The sequence below is a fragment of the Monodon monoceros genome, unplaced genomic scaffold (assembly GCF_005190385.1).
Source record: "Monodon monoceros isolate NGI ecotype Baffin Bay Population unplaced genomic scaffold, NGI_Narwhal_1 Super_Scaffold_5, whole genome shotgun sequence".
Lineage (NCBI taxonomy): Eukaryota > Metazoa > Chordata > Mammalia > Artiodactyla > Monodontidae > Monodon > Monodon monoceros.
In genome coordinates, this window is record NW_021703782.1 from 24,695,852 (window position 1) to 24,709,359 (window position 13,508).

General features: G+C 51.7%; 1 protein-coding gene across 1 annotated transcript in view; it reads left to right on the forward strand.

Annotated features, from left to right (window-relative positions):
- WNK2 (WNK lysine deficient protein kinase 2) overlaps positions 1-13,508 on the forward strand; it is a 157,765-nt gene that overhangs the window by 35,344 nt on the left and 108,913 nt on the right. Inside the window, exons 3-5 of the mRNA XM_029203954.1 lie at positions 6,743-6,915; positions 7,149-7,369; positions 10,814-10,971. Coding sequence (XP_029059787.1) covers positions 6,743-6,915; positions 7,149-7,369; positions 10,814-10,971 — 552 coding nt within the window. The remainder of the gene's footprint in view (positions 1-6,742; positions 6,916-7,148; positions 7,370-10,813; positions 10,972-13,508) is intronic.

A 13,508-nucleotide genomic window follows, 5' to 3' on the forward strand; every position in this document is an offset into this window, starting at 1 on the left:
TTGATAAAGGAGGCAAGAATATACAATGGAGAAAAGACAGCCTCTTCAATAAGCGGTGCTGGGAAAACTGGACAGCTACATGTAAAAGAATGGAATTAGAACACTCCCTAACACCATACACAAAAATAAACTCAAAATGGATTAAAGACATAAATGTAAGGCCAGACACTTTAAAACTCCTAGAGGAAATAATAGGAAGAACCCTCTTTGACATAAATCACAGTGAGATCCTTTTTGACCCACCTCCTAGAGAAATGGAAATAAAAACAAAAATAAACAAATTGGACTGAATGAAACTTAAATGCTTTTGCACAGCAAAGGAAACCATAAAAAAGACGAAAAGACAACCCTCAGAATGGGAGAAAATATTTGCAAACGAAACAACTGACAAAGGATTAATCTCCAAAATATACAAACAGCTCATGCAGCTCAATATCAAAAAAACAAACAACCCAATGCAAAAATAGTCAGAAGACCTAATAGACATTTCTCCTAAGAAGATATACAGATTGCCAACAAACACATGAAAGGATGCTCAACATCACTAATCATTAGAGAAGTGCAAGTCAAAACCGCAATGAGGTATCACCTCACACTGGTCAGAATGGCCATCATCAAAAAATCTACCAAAAAAAAAATGTACAAACAATAAATGCTGGAGACGGTGTGGAGAAAAGGAAACCCTCTTGCATGTTCGTGGCAATGTAAATTGATACAGCCACTATGGAGAACAGTATGGAGGTTCCTTAAAATACTAAAACAGAACTACCATATGACCCAGCAATCCCACTACTGGGCATATACCCTGAGAAAACCGTAATTCAAAAAGAGTCATGTACCACAATGTTCATTGCAGCTCTATTTACAATAGCCAGGACATGAGAGCAACCTAAGTGTCCCTCGGCAGATGAATGGATAAAGAAGATGTGGCACATACATACAATGGAATATTACTCAGCCATAAAAAGAAACAAAGTTGCATTATTTGTAGTGAGGTGGCTGGACCTAGAGTCTGTCATACAGAGTGAAGTAAGTCAGCAAGAGAAAAATAAATACCATATGCTAACACATATATATGGAATTATAAAAAAAATTATTCTGATGAACCTAGGGGCAGGACAGGAATAAAGACGTAGACGTAGAGAATGAACTTGAGGACACGGGGAGGGGGAAGGGTAAGCTGGAACGAAGTGAGAGAAGAGCATTGACCTATATACACTACCAAATTTAAAATAGGTAGCTAGTGGAAAGCGTCCGCATAGCACAGGGAGATCAGCCTGGTGCTTTGTGACCACCTAGAGGAGTGGGATAGGGAGGGTGGGAGGGAGATGTAAGAGGGTGGGGATATGGGGGTATATGTATACATATAGCTGATTCACTTTGTTGTACAGCAGGAATTAACACAACATTGTCAAGCAATTATACTCCAATAAAGATGTTAAATTAAAAAAATAAAATAACCTTTATCTTCCAGAAAACCACACTAAATATTAGAGGGAACAGGTCACAACCCAAAGCATGAGATATTACCCTCTGTCCAGAGCTCTCCTTTGCTTACCTGGTGGAGCTCAGCTCTTGAGAGGTCAGGATACCCCCAGTGAGCCACCTGCCTGCTGTCCCTGCAGCCGCCAGCCCCTGTGCTGATGTAAACTACAGTCAGCCCACTCTTTCTGGGACCTCACTCCCTCATACAGGATGCTTCTTCCTGGGATCCCTACCCTGCCAGTGCCCTAGGTAGGTGGGGCTGCCCTTCTCCCCAAGCCATGGGGGTGTTCTCTGGTTCAGGGGTGCCCCTAGCTGCCCCACCCTCCTATCCCTTTCCTCTGTTTTTTGGTGCAGTGTAATTGTATATTTATCTGTTGCCTGCCACTCCCTTCCCCCCTGAGATTGTCCACAGCCCTTTCCTGCATGCCCAGAGCCTCAGTGACCATCTGGTGACTGAGAGAGGTACATGACCCTCGCCAGAAGCAGGACTTGGGGGACCAAGCATCCTCTTCTTCTCCACTGACATCTCCGCTCCCTGTGCACCTACCTGGACCCCAGACTCTGCGCCTTCTCTCTGCTTCATGGTGAAAGAGTGGTGAGGAATGGGCCAGCTCTGCAGCGGGTTGAGCCTGGGTCAAATCCTCTAGACTTGGGAAGGCTCTTCCCACCAATGGGATCCGGGGCCTAGAGTGTGCAGAGATACTAGGCAGGGCCAGTGACCGCCCACCCTTGGGCCCATTCTGTCCCCAGAGCCCCTGTCCTGGAGTGATTCCCTGTACATGGGACTGTTCTCAACAAAGACCCTTGAGGCTTTCTTTTGTTTTATGACCAAATGGGGTTGGAGCAAGGTCCAGGTTGCCACCCCCAGGACTTTGGCTGTTCTGGGCATTCTCTCCCTGCTACTCATGTCCCGTCTCTGTACTGTGTGTGTGGATCCTGCCTTTCCCTGGCAGGACTCAGGGCCGCCGGGCAGCTCTGCTCATCATGGGGTTGGTTGGGCTTTGCCTGGCGAAAGGAGATGGTCACAGAATCCCCTGCGAGCAGACGGTATGGCCATTTGCATCTAATGGCTTCAGCCCTCACTGGTGGTGGTGTTGGGCAGAGCTGGTCCCCTGGGTGGCCTGGGAGGGCCTGTCGGACCCAGGGCTTTCTTGCTCTAAGCACCTTGACCACCCGTCCTCCCTGTCCCCACTCCGAGGGCGCCATCTGTGACTGGCTGGACCTTTTCCCTATAGGAGACAAGAGCCAGCATTGTCCCAGAATGCTTTTATCCTTTATAATCTGATTGACTCTCGCCATCTTTACCCAATAAATAATTTACCAATAATTAATCCACCACCAGGGTCCTGGCGGGAGGGAGGCTGGTCTAAGAGAACTCACCTCCCTGTGTGGTGGGGGTGAACTGTCCCATAGCGGTACTATGTGAGCAGCCAGAGCCCACCACTCAACACCAGACCTCAAGAGCAACCTGACTTTGGCAGGATTTGGGGTTCTCAAAGGGCTCAGGTGCCCTCTTCCTATCCTGATTCATGACTTGAGCCCCCAGCACCTCAATTACTGAATTCACCCCATAAAGAGTGATGATACATCGTCAGTCACTGGGGTGGTCCTGCCTCCATGGAGTCACTGAGCTAATGGGGCCAGCCAGCAATCAACAAACAGTGAAAAGGACCCCGGCCAGCTCTGAGAGGGGGACGCTGGGCAGCACACTGCGGCGGCTCTGGGCAGTTCTCTGAGGACTTACCAACTGACCTTTTAAATTATCAAGCGGTGTGTCACCTAGTTAAAAATAGCGCAGTGGCTTAGAACATAAAATAAGGTCTGCTCCCTCCCACCTCCACACCCAGTCCAGCTCCAAGAGGCGCTGTCATTAAAGAGCTGACTTTTGTGTTATACTCAGGTCTTGGATTTATCCTGTTTAGCTGGCATCTAAAAATGAAAACTATAGCATATGCAGGGCACATATGTTAGCTTTGTTAGTTATGTTATTTATAACATGAACCTTTTGCTCCGAACTATAATATAATGAAATCTTTAACTTTGCTGTTGGTTGATGCTGAAATATTGGCAGAAACAATTTTTATTATAACTATAAATAATCCTGTGAGTTCCCTCTAGAAACAGTGACTAGACCATTGGAAGGTCTAGTAACTGAAATATAACTGAAATGTCATCGCCCAAAGCTATCTGTTGGGGCAGGGAGTGGCACAGTGGGGCAACCCCACGTCCTTTCTGATTTCCTTCACCTGGTGCAGCCAAGTTCAGTCGTCCATTGTGGGCCAGTGGAGTTGGCCTCACCAAGTTCCTTTCTGTGTTGTTCTATGTTTTGCAGAAACACTTCCAGTAGCTGTTTCACCTAGGGTGCTGGGAAGTAACCTTTGGGTTCTTGAGTGTCTGAGAATAAGTCTTTGGGCCTCGTGGTTTGATGTCCCTTTGGCTGGTGATAGAATTCCAGGTTTGAGCCGGCACCAAATTCCAGGTTTGTTGCCAGTGTTGCCGGTGAGACTGGATGCCTGTCTGGGTGTTCCTCAGCAGGTAGAACTTGATCTCAGTCTTTGGGAATCTCACTTTTGCTGGAATGAGACTGGAGGTGGGTCACTTTTCATTTACTCTGACCTGGCCTCGGCACATGCTTTTATTCTAAATAGTTCTTCTTTTAGCTCAGGGAAATGCTATTCTGCTATCTTCCTCCTTGCTGATATCTGTTTTCTGCTCGTATAACTCCTGTTCCTTGTTGTTAGGACTTCCAGCTGGTTCTTTCATGCCTCTTGATGTTTTTCTTCTATTTCTCTCATTTGGTTTTCAGATGCTTTCACTTTATTTTTTACATTTGAAAAATGGAGGTATAACTTACACATAATGAAACACAGATCTTAAGTGCATAGCTGATGAGCTTTGACAGATGCATGCGAAGGTGTAACCCTTGTCCTCTGTTACAATGTCGAGTGTTCCCGTCGCCCCCCACACCCCCCCAGGTTCTCAGCTCCTGCATCTTCCCCCACCAAAGAGGCAAGCCCTTGTTCTGGTTTCAACCCCACCTGTGAGTTCTGCCTTTTCTGGAGTTTGGGAGATATTATGAATGGAGCTGCTCTCAATCCTTTGTTTTGGGGTGGTTACCTTGGAGGGGAGTGGCTGGATCTAGAGCAGGGGTGAACCTGCCAAGGGCTCACTGAGGCTTGTGCCAGCTTGCACTTCCAACAGCTGTGTGCCCAGAGGGATCAGCTGCTCTCAGATGCCCAGTGGTTGGAATGATCCATCTTTTTATTTTAGCCCTTCTGATGGGTGTGAAGTGGTATCTTGTGCTTGTAATTGGCATTTTCCTGGTGATTCATGATGCTGAGCACGTTTTCATGTGCTCATTGACCATTTCTGCATCTTCTTTTGTGACTTTGCTGTTCATGTCTTTAGTGTTGAGGTATGGGAGTTCCATCTGTATTCTAGATGTAACTCCCATGTCAAATACACGTATTGAGGGTACGTTGGTGGCTTGACTTATTTTCTGAAACAAAGCATCACCCTTGATGAGTAGAACACGTTTCCATGTTATTGTCTTGGTTAAATGGTTACTTTTTTGTATTTAGTGTTTCATTAGATTACAGAATATCTTATTCTTAAAATATGGAGCTTTAATTTGCAAAAGCTCTTCCTTGATTGTTTCTTTTTAAGTAGAAGCTGCTCTTATCTATGTGTGTCAGCCTCTTAGATCTTTGAGGACATGAACTAGATTTTTTTTTTGAAGTCACTTTTGTCCCTGAATTATTTGTTTTTCTGGGATCAGTCTTGGTATATCTTTGCTGTGTTGGTGATTATGCTGTCCAGTTCCACTTGTGCGTGGAGTGTCTGATGAGGGTTTGTTGGGGTGGGCCTGGTGGGAGGGAGAATGCCTAATGGGTACAGTGCCACTTGGGATAGAATTCCTTAACCAGCTGATCTCGTCATGATTCCAGGGCCCTCCTCTTCTCTTTGAATTGGTTGGAGTCTGGCTTGATGTCCTCTGAGGTCTTTCAAAGGACCCGAGGGGTTTTGGCCTGTGATATTTTTCAGCTCTGATTTCTTCCTCCATTTGTCCAGATTTATCCATTTCTGTTTTCCTAGAACTCCTCAAAACTTGACGTTTTGTGTTCATTTGTATTTATGTTTCTTTCTGAGAGTCCTCCTGGTGGGAGGGTGAAGGCATGGGCTTTGTGGGCTGATTGGGCCGTGATGGAGGTGACACTGGGGGTACACACTCAGGCTTGGGGAGAAGGCCATGCTGGGGTCCCTAGAGGTAAGATTCATCCATGAGCTGAAGTTGGAAACAACAGAGCTCTGAGTGCTCTGAGGTGGGAATCCTTTGGAAGGTTTTAGGAAGGGAAGGGCCAGGATCTAGGCTGCAGGGGTGGGATGAGGCAGGGGGCAGGGTTGGTGATGGATGGGGGTCAGGGAAATGCTGGAGCAGATGGGGTGGGGACAAACAAGGTGCTTGCGGTATTGGAATGTGCTGCGGGTGTCAGTGGTCTTCCTCCAGAGTTGTGGCTGGAGCACACTTATGGGCGACACCCCAGAGGTGACTCGTAGTACTTTGATGGTGGTGTTATAGTTCCCCACTTAAACTTAAGGTCCAGCTTAGTGCTCAAGGTGCAGGCATTCCCAGGCCCCAGGAGGTGTGTCTGCCATGTCCTCTGGGACTGATGCGGGCATGGCTGGGACTCTGCTCTTCTTCTCTGTTCTTGTCTCTTGTCAGCATCTCCTGATTTTCCAGTTGTCATCTGCTGTGGTTGTGAACGTATTCTCAAAGTTACGTGTAAATTAGAAGTAAATGGATGCTTCTTTCTTTTAATAATACTCAGTAAGTAGGTGTGGAGGGAGCAAGGTTTCAGAGCTGTTGTTAGGGGAGAAGCTCATGAGTATTGCAGTGTGGGTTTCGGAGGTGTCTCTGGTTCCCGAGACCATGTTGCCTCAGCCCTTCTTGAGCAAGGAGGAGCTCATTCAGGGTCAATGAGGCTTCAGGGTCCTATGTTGCAGATGTTGGAGAGCCAGGAGCAGCTTGTGCCGGCTTTCTAAGTCAGAGGCCTGCTCTGCTCTCTGTGGATAAAGAGGGGAAGGACTTGGGTCAGACTTCCCTCGACCCTAGATGTCTAGTCCTTTCCATCTGCTGTGCTCTGTGTGGAAGGAGACGAGCGAGTGGCCTGGCAGATTCCTGGCCCTGGCTCCCTGGAAGGCCTCTGCCTGAGGCTGCGCGGGGCGTCCCTCTCAGCCTGTGTGTGTTTCTCCCTAGGACCGGAAGCTCACCAAACTGGAGAGGCAGCGGTTTAAGGAGGAGGCTGAGATGCTGAAGGGCCTGCAGCACCCCAACATTGTGCGCTTCTATGACTTCTGGGAGTCCAGTGCCAGGGGGAAGCGGTGCATCGTGCTGGTGACTGAACTGATGACCTCGGGGACGCTGAAGACGTGAGCATGCCACCTGCCCAGCCAGCCGGGGCCTCGGGGTGGGCTTGACCCAGGGCTCAAGAGTCGCGATGGCTGAGGCCCCAGACGTCCTATCTGCTTGGGGTGGTCCTGGCTGGTGTGGCCAGCACCCGTCTCTCAGAAGTGCCCCTGTTTGGGTGATAAATACACAGCCCCCAGCAATTGGAAGCCCCTTCCCCACACGAGCCGTCGGTGAGCCGCACCCCCACCCGCAGGTACCTGAAGCGGTTCAAGGTGATGAAGCCCAAGGTCCTGCGCAGCTGGTGCCGGCAGATCCTGAAGGGCCTGCTGTTCCTGCACACCAGGACGCCCCCCATCATCCATCGGGACCTCAAGTGCGACAACATCTTTATCACTGGACCCACAGGGTCTGTGAAGATTGGCGACTTGGGCCTGGCCACCCTCAAGAGAGCATCCTTTGCCAAGAGTGTGATAGGTAAGCCCGTCTCCAGGGCACCTCCCCACCCCTCGGGGTCACCGTCCCTCAAGAGTGAGGTGCACTAGCTCTGCTCCCTTCCTGTGCCCCTCTGCCGGGCTGCAGCCCTGGATGCCCTGTGAGTCCCTTGGTTCTGTCCCTTGGGTGGTGAGGCTGACTGGCACCAAGGGGCTGTTAGTACTGTGGGTACTTGGGAGTGGGAAGGAGGTCCGGAGGACAGAGGGATGTGGGGACTTTGTGGTCAGTGAGGCTGGAGCTGGCTTCAGTGGGCTGAGGGGTGGGTAGGGTGCCCCAGGCCCTGAGGCCCACAGAAAGGAGCCCTTGGGGTACTTTGGGGCACGGAGTGAGCATGTGGGGCATGGGGGCTGAGGGATTCCATGTGGATGGCAGTTTGCTGGCTGTTCCTGTCTCTGCATTTCTTGTCCTCCTCTGAGAAGCCGCTCTGTTGCTGTAGTTGCCATGAGGAGATGGTCTGCAGCTCATGCCAGCCCCTTGTGGGGTCCTGGTGTGGTCCTGATACACAGTGGGCACTATGTGTCCACCAGGCCCGGTGGGAGCCCCTCCAGGCTTTGCAAAGAGAGTGCTTGGAGGGACTGTGGGGCAGCCATTCACGGGGTTCAAGATGTCTGGAAAATGCCAGTGTGCTGCAGGGTCAGGTGGCTCCAGGATGTGGCTCTGGAAGCTTGGATCAGGTGGGATTGGGAGAGGCTCTCCTGCGTGCCATGATGCGAGGGCTTCTTCCCACATAAGCAGAATGAGAGGGCGATTCAGGGCTTTGCGAGTTCATGGTTTTGCTGTATGGTTGGAGACAGAACTTGACCTGTTTGTGGAAAATGAAACCGGTGGGAATTTGGAAACTTCTCTGGCAGGGTAGTGGGTTTGGAATGTGACATCTGGGGCAGGGTGGCCACTGGGGGTGCCCTGTGAACATGGGGCCTCCGGCTGAACAGGGAAGCTGAGTGGTAGGGCAAGGGTTGACCCAGGCCTCAGTTCCCTATCCGTGAAATAAGTGGAGCAGTTGAGGGTCTAGCTGTGGGGCACACCCCCAGGCCTGTGAGCTGCTGGAGGTTTCCAGGCAGGTTTTGCAGATTTGGCCTTGGAAGTGGGGGTTTCCTTGGTGCCTCTTTTCCCTCTTGGAAATGGACTTTCCAGTTGTTGGGGTGAGATGAAGCCTGGGTGTTTCCAGGAGGCACAGTGAGCCCCACAAAGGGTGCCTGATTTCATTGGGCTCCCTGATCACCCCACCTTTTGCTCAGCCGGAGCCCACGAGACTCCACACTCATCGTAAGTGGGGGCTGATTAACGCATCCAAATAGGCCCTGGACAGCAAGGCCCTGGCCTCAGCAAGGGGCCTCAGCTGAGTGTGGGGGGGGGTCTGTGGTCAGGTGGGGGATCCCCCAGGATGACGCTTTCCCCTCCATGCTGTGTCCAGGGTACCTGAGGGGTGGTTGATGCTGTGGACCCATTCTGGGTGCAGCCGTCAGAGAGGTTTTGTGCAGATAAGACATAGCCCACTTGAGACATCTGGGTGGCAGCCTCCCAGATGCTATCCATGACCCTTGTGGGGTTTGTCCCTGAGGGCCACTTGGATCTGATGCTGTCATGGTGTGCTCTCACTGCGTTTGTGCTGGGTCCTGAGTAGGTGGAGGTGAAGTGGGCGCAGTCCTTCCTGCAGGTGTTCACAGCCATGGAGGCTAGGATGCGGGGGATGCAGGGCCATGGGGCTGAGGAGGTGTGCCCAGAGGTCCCTGGAGAGACAGGTGTCTCTCTTCTTAACATTTAAATTTAAAGGGCTACATTGTAAGGAAAGAGAAAAAGGTTCAGTGTCTGTGGCCCAAGAGCATGTGCAGAATTGGCATCCCCCACCATCCTGGATTGGAGCTGGGGCCCACACACACCCACTGCCCACCCTACCCACCCCCCCAAAGCCAGGACATCTGGGGGCCTTGGGGTATTTCTTGTAAAGCAGCATTCCTGGTTCCCAAGGGTCTCAGAAGAGACTGAGCTGGGTGATTGGGAGTCCTGACCAGGTGAGTGGGGTCCCCCCAGGCCAGCTCAGCTCCCAGCTTCTTGCCAGCAGCCCTGAGGCTCCTTTCTCCCTCTTCCCCTATAGATGGATATAGCCAAGTGCAAAACATTTTCAGTACAGTCATATGGTTCAAAAGCCCAAAAGGATGAAAAATTCCTTGTGCAAGGTCCCTTGAACTCCTGTTTTCTCTCTACTCATCATTATTTCTGATGGAATCTTCCAGAATTCTTTATGAGTGTATGTAAATCATAACATAGATTCTTGTTTTTCCCATTTTTTTACCCAAACTGTTAACTTTTTATACTAAACATATAGTACATCTTAAATTTGAAATTATAGGTAAAGGAGAAAAAATTAAAATCACCCTTAATCTCTCTGCATCCCAGGCCCTCCCACAACCCCCCATGCTTTTTAACCCAATAGTCTGTGCTGTTTTGCATCTGCTTTTCAAGAAAACTGGAACATTTTGAGAATCTTCCAAAGTCCACAAAGATGGAGAAGTGAAAATTAAAAGCAGCCTTATTGAAATCGATGGCCCCTTTTCTTTGCATTCAGCTTGACAGGTGCTCAACTGGACCTATTTTAATAAAAGGAGTTTGTGATTTTTAAAGCAAATGTTTGTTACAGGAAAATTAAAAACACCAGACTAGTGTAACTAAAGGAAAAATCAGCCATAACCCCACCTCCTAGATGAGTCATTTTGGTCTGTGCTTATCGTTTTACATGGGACGGTCAGCCTGCCTGTGCAGTCGTATATATGGCTTATTTGACTCAGCCGATGTGAGTCTCTCATGGCCTTAAAAATTCAGAGTAGGCGTTATTTTAAAATCTCTTGTGCTTAGAAAGGATGGGCAGTTCTCACCATAACACCTAGCTGGTACCTGCCAGGTGAATGGCGCCTGCCCAGCTGTCCCCCAGGCAGCCATCTTCAGCGAAGATGATCACCGTCTGGGCTGCTGGGTGCTCTGCTTGTCTAGGGACATGGGAGGCTTTCTGGGGTTTCGCAGTTTAAGGAGCTCTGTGGTGGCCACACGTTTTCGTCTGCTTGGGGTTATCTGGGCCTGTGGCCAGGACGGGTGTGCTCAGGCTTCTGCCTCCTCAAAGAGGCACCTCTGCCATTTCTGGCACAAACCCTGTCTCCTGGGAAGTAATGGTCTCCCAGCTCTGTGGTCAGGGGATGGCGCTGTGAACTGATCCAACCTGGAGTCAGGAGGGTCCAGGGGGAATTTTGGGGAACTTCTGTCAGTAAAGCAGAATCCTGTTTGAATCCTGCATTCCAGGACCAATGACAAGGAGCATGGGGGTAGGGCCAGCCTTGGCTTGTGGATGGGGGAGGAGGCGTGGGGCTCTGAGAGGCCCAAGGGTCTCCTGGGCTCAGTGACCACTGACCCTGCATCTTTTGCTCCTGGGCGCAGGTACCCCCGAGTTCATGGCGCCAGAGATGTACGAGGAGCATTACGATGAGTCCGTGGATGTTTACGCCTTCGGGATGTGTATGCTGGAGATGGCCACCTCGGAGTACCCCTACTCAGAGTGCCAGAACGCTGCCCAGATCTACAGGAAGGTCACCTGTGTGAGTCCACCGGCCACTGTGACGGGCTGTGTGTCCCGCGCTGGGCTCTGTGTGCTTTGTAAAATCCTCACAGAAGCTGTGTGAGGACGGGAAGGAAGCCATTTTACAGATGGGGAAATAGAGGCTTAGGGGGTAACTCAGGTCTCTGAGCTGTGATGGAGTAGCAGCAGTTGTAATGTGGGCCGTGGGCGGATCCTGGAGGCTGTCACTGGGGCCTCACGCAGCGCTGCGGGGCTGGAGCACTCAAGGGGTCTCTCCAGGAGGTGCCCAGGCCGCCTGTCCATAGAACCCCTCCTCTGTGCCACCTGGGGGCTGCTGGCTTTCCCATCTTCTGGCATGTCCCTAGGCTTTAACTGGATGGTTTCAGTTGTGAAAACAGCATCCTGTTCTTCTCCCTGTGGCTGTCCCGCTGGGTGGGGAATGCAAGGGGAGCATCCAGGGCAGGGCAGCTGGGGCTGTGGCTTTTCTGGGCCCTGGTAGCTCACTGTCCATTTGCACCTGCGGCCCCAAGGCGCCACCACCCGAGTGCTGGTTGCCTCGCCCCCGCCCCCGATGCAGCCTCCTCACTTCTGCAGAAGCATGAGGAGCCATGGTTCTCACCACTCCAGAGCGCCCGCCCTTATCCCGCCCTCCACCTTGAGCCCTTCCCTCAGGTTGCAGCTTGCTTTTGTCCTTTGGTTCTTAATTCTAAGTTATCTATTGGTCATTTATTTGCTTTGAGCCCCTCCTGTGTGCCGCTGAGGGTGCAAGGTGGGAAGAGAGAATCCTTGGTTGGCAGCACTTGTGGGCATGGGTCAGAGACCCACAGATAGGCGTGCAGCTCCCCAGTGGTGCTGACTGGAGAGGTGGGCCCATCCGCTGTGGGCAGTGGTCCTCCAGGAGGACAGGGGAGGGACCCAAGAGAGGTTAGAGCTGCATTGCCAGGCCTTGAAGGGGTGCTGGTGCCCAGGGTGCAGGTGGAGCAGCTGCTGACCTTGGTTCGGGTTGCACATGTGGATGGGGTGGTGGTCCTTCTGCTGGGCTTGGGGAGACAGGGACTGAGTCCCCTGGGCACATGCTCCTCGGCCACTCTGGTTCTTCCACCAGCCCTGCTGCCTCCCATTTAGGCCCTGGGAGACAGGACACTAGTCAGGGTTGCACGGCTCCTACGTGGACCCATGTTGGTTTGGGTAAAGCTAGGCTCGGCCCCACCTTGCCTCCTTGAGGAAATCAGATGAAAGGTGCATCCCCTGATCCTTGGTGTTTCCTCTGTTTGCAATAACACCCTTGTGCTCTGGGTCCCCTGGGCCCTCACGCTACACCCACACACTGGTCCAGCCTCCGGCATCTGCTCCTGTCCTTGGGGGTCTCTTGGGGTCTTGGTGCCCACAGTTCTCAGCTGCCCCAACTCTGTGCTTCTGAGCCCAGAGACGCGAGCCCCTTCAAAACAGCCACTTGTTCTTCTGGCACATTCTTCACCTGCTTTGGGGGCCTCAGCTCCAGAGATTTAAATGACAGTGTATGTACACACTTACCTGTATTTATACTTTCTCAGACCACCTGCCCCCACCCCCGTAGGACTGTGGCCTTTCTTTCTGGCATAGGTAAACTTTTTCTGTTGGCTTCAGTGGTGTGGCACGGGGTTCTCATCTTAGGGGGACCCCTTATCTGCTTCTGAAACCCAGGGTGCTGTGTCTGTTGCTGCACAGACTCCCCTGTGTGCCAGGCATAACCTGACCCCCATTGGTTATGGCTAGGCGTCGTGGGCAGGGGTTTGGTGGGCACCATGGGGCCCCAGCCAGGTGGTGGGAGCTGCTGGGGATACTGCACTCCCAGGTCTGCCCCTCGGCTGGGGGTGCGCCTCCCCTCTCCCCCATCCCTTTCTGTGGGAAAATGTATGCTTTAAAAAAACAAAAAAACAAGCCAGGACAAGACCTTTGAAGGCAAAGTCGTTTTGAAGGAGGAAGAACATGACGGTTGAGCCCTCACTGTGTTCAAAATGTTTAAAAACCAGGATCCCCTCCCCCCAAACCCCATCCTGAACAGATTGCAAGTAAGCCCGGCAGTCCAGCCCGTTTCTCCTGGAATCCTATCTGCTTGTGGGATTGACACTGCTGCCCCCATGCCTCTGGCTGCACACCCCTAGCACCCGCTGGGTCTCTGGTCAGCATGAATGCTCAGCCACCTCCTGCTCCCGCTGCCTGAAAGTCATCTGATGTGGCTGCTGGCTGTGGAATTCCGTGGCACAGATGCTTGCTTGCAGCCCCCTCAAGCCACCAGGCCTTGGAAGTCAGCCCCACCGGTGACGACAGTGGGGCCAGCAACGGCGACCACATAGTGACCTCTGCACCCTCCAGGGGGCTGTGGCGAGAAAGGCCAGCTCTTTAGGGTTCCTTGTCCAGCCTCCAAGACCCTCTGGGCAGCTGGCATGGGAGGCCCTGGCTGGCTGGTGGGTGGCCTTGGGCAGGTGCGCCTCTCCCGCCCCCTCTGCTGTGCAGTAAGAGTGCACATGCTCCCTTGTGGGGAGCTGGGTTGGGCAGAGTGAGCATCGTTGATGT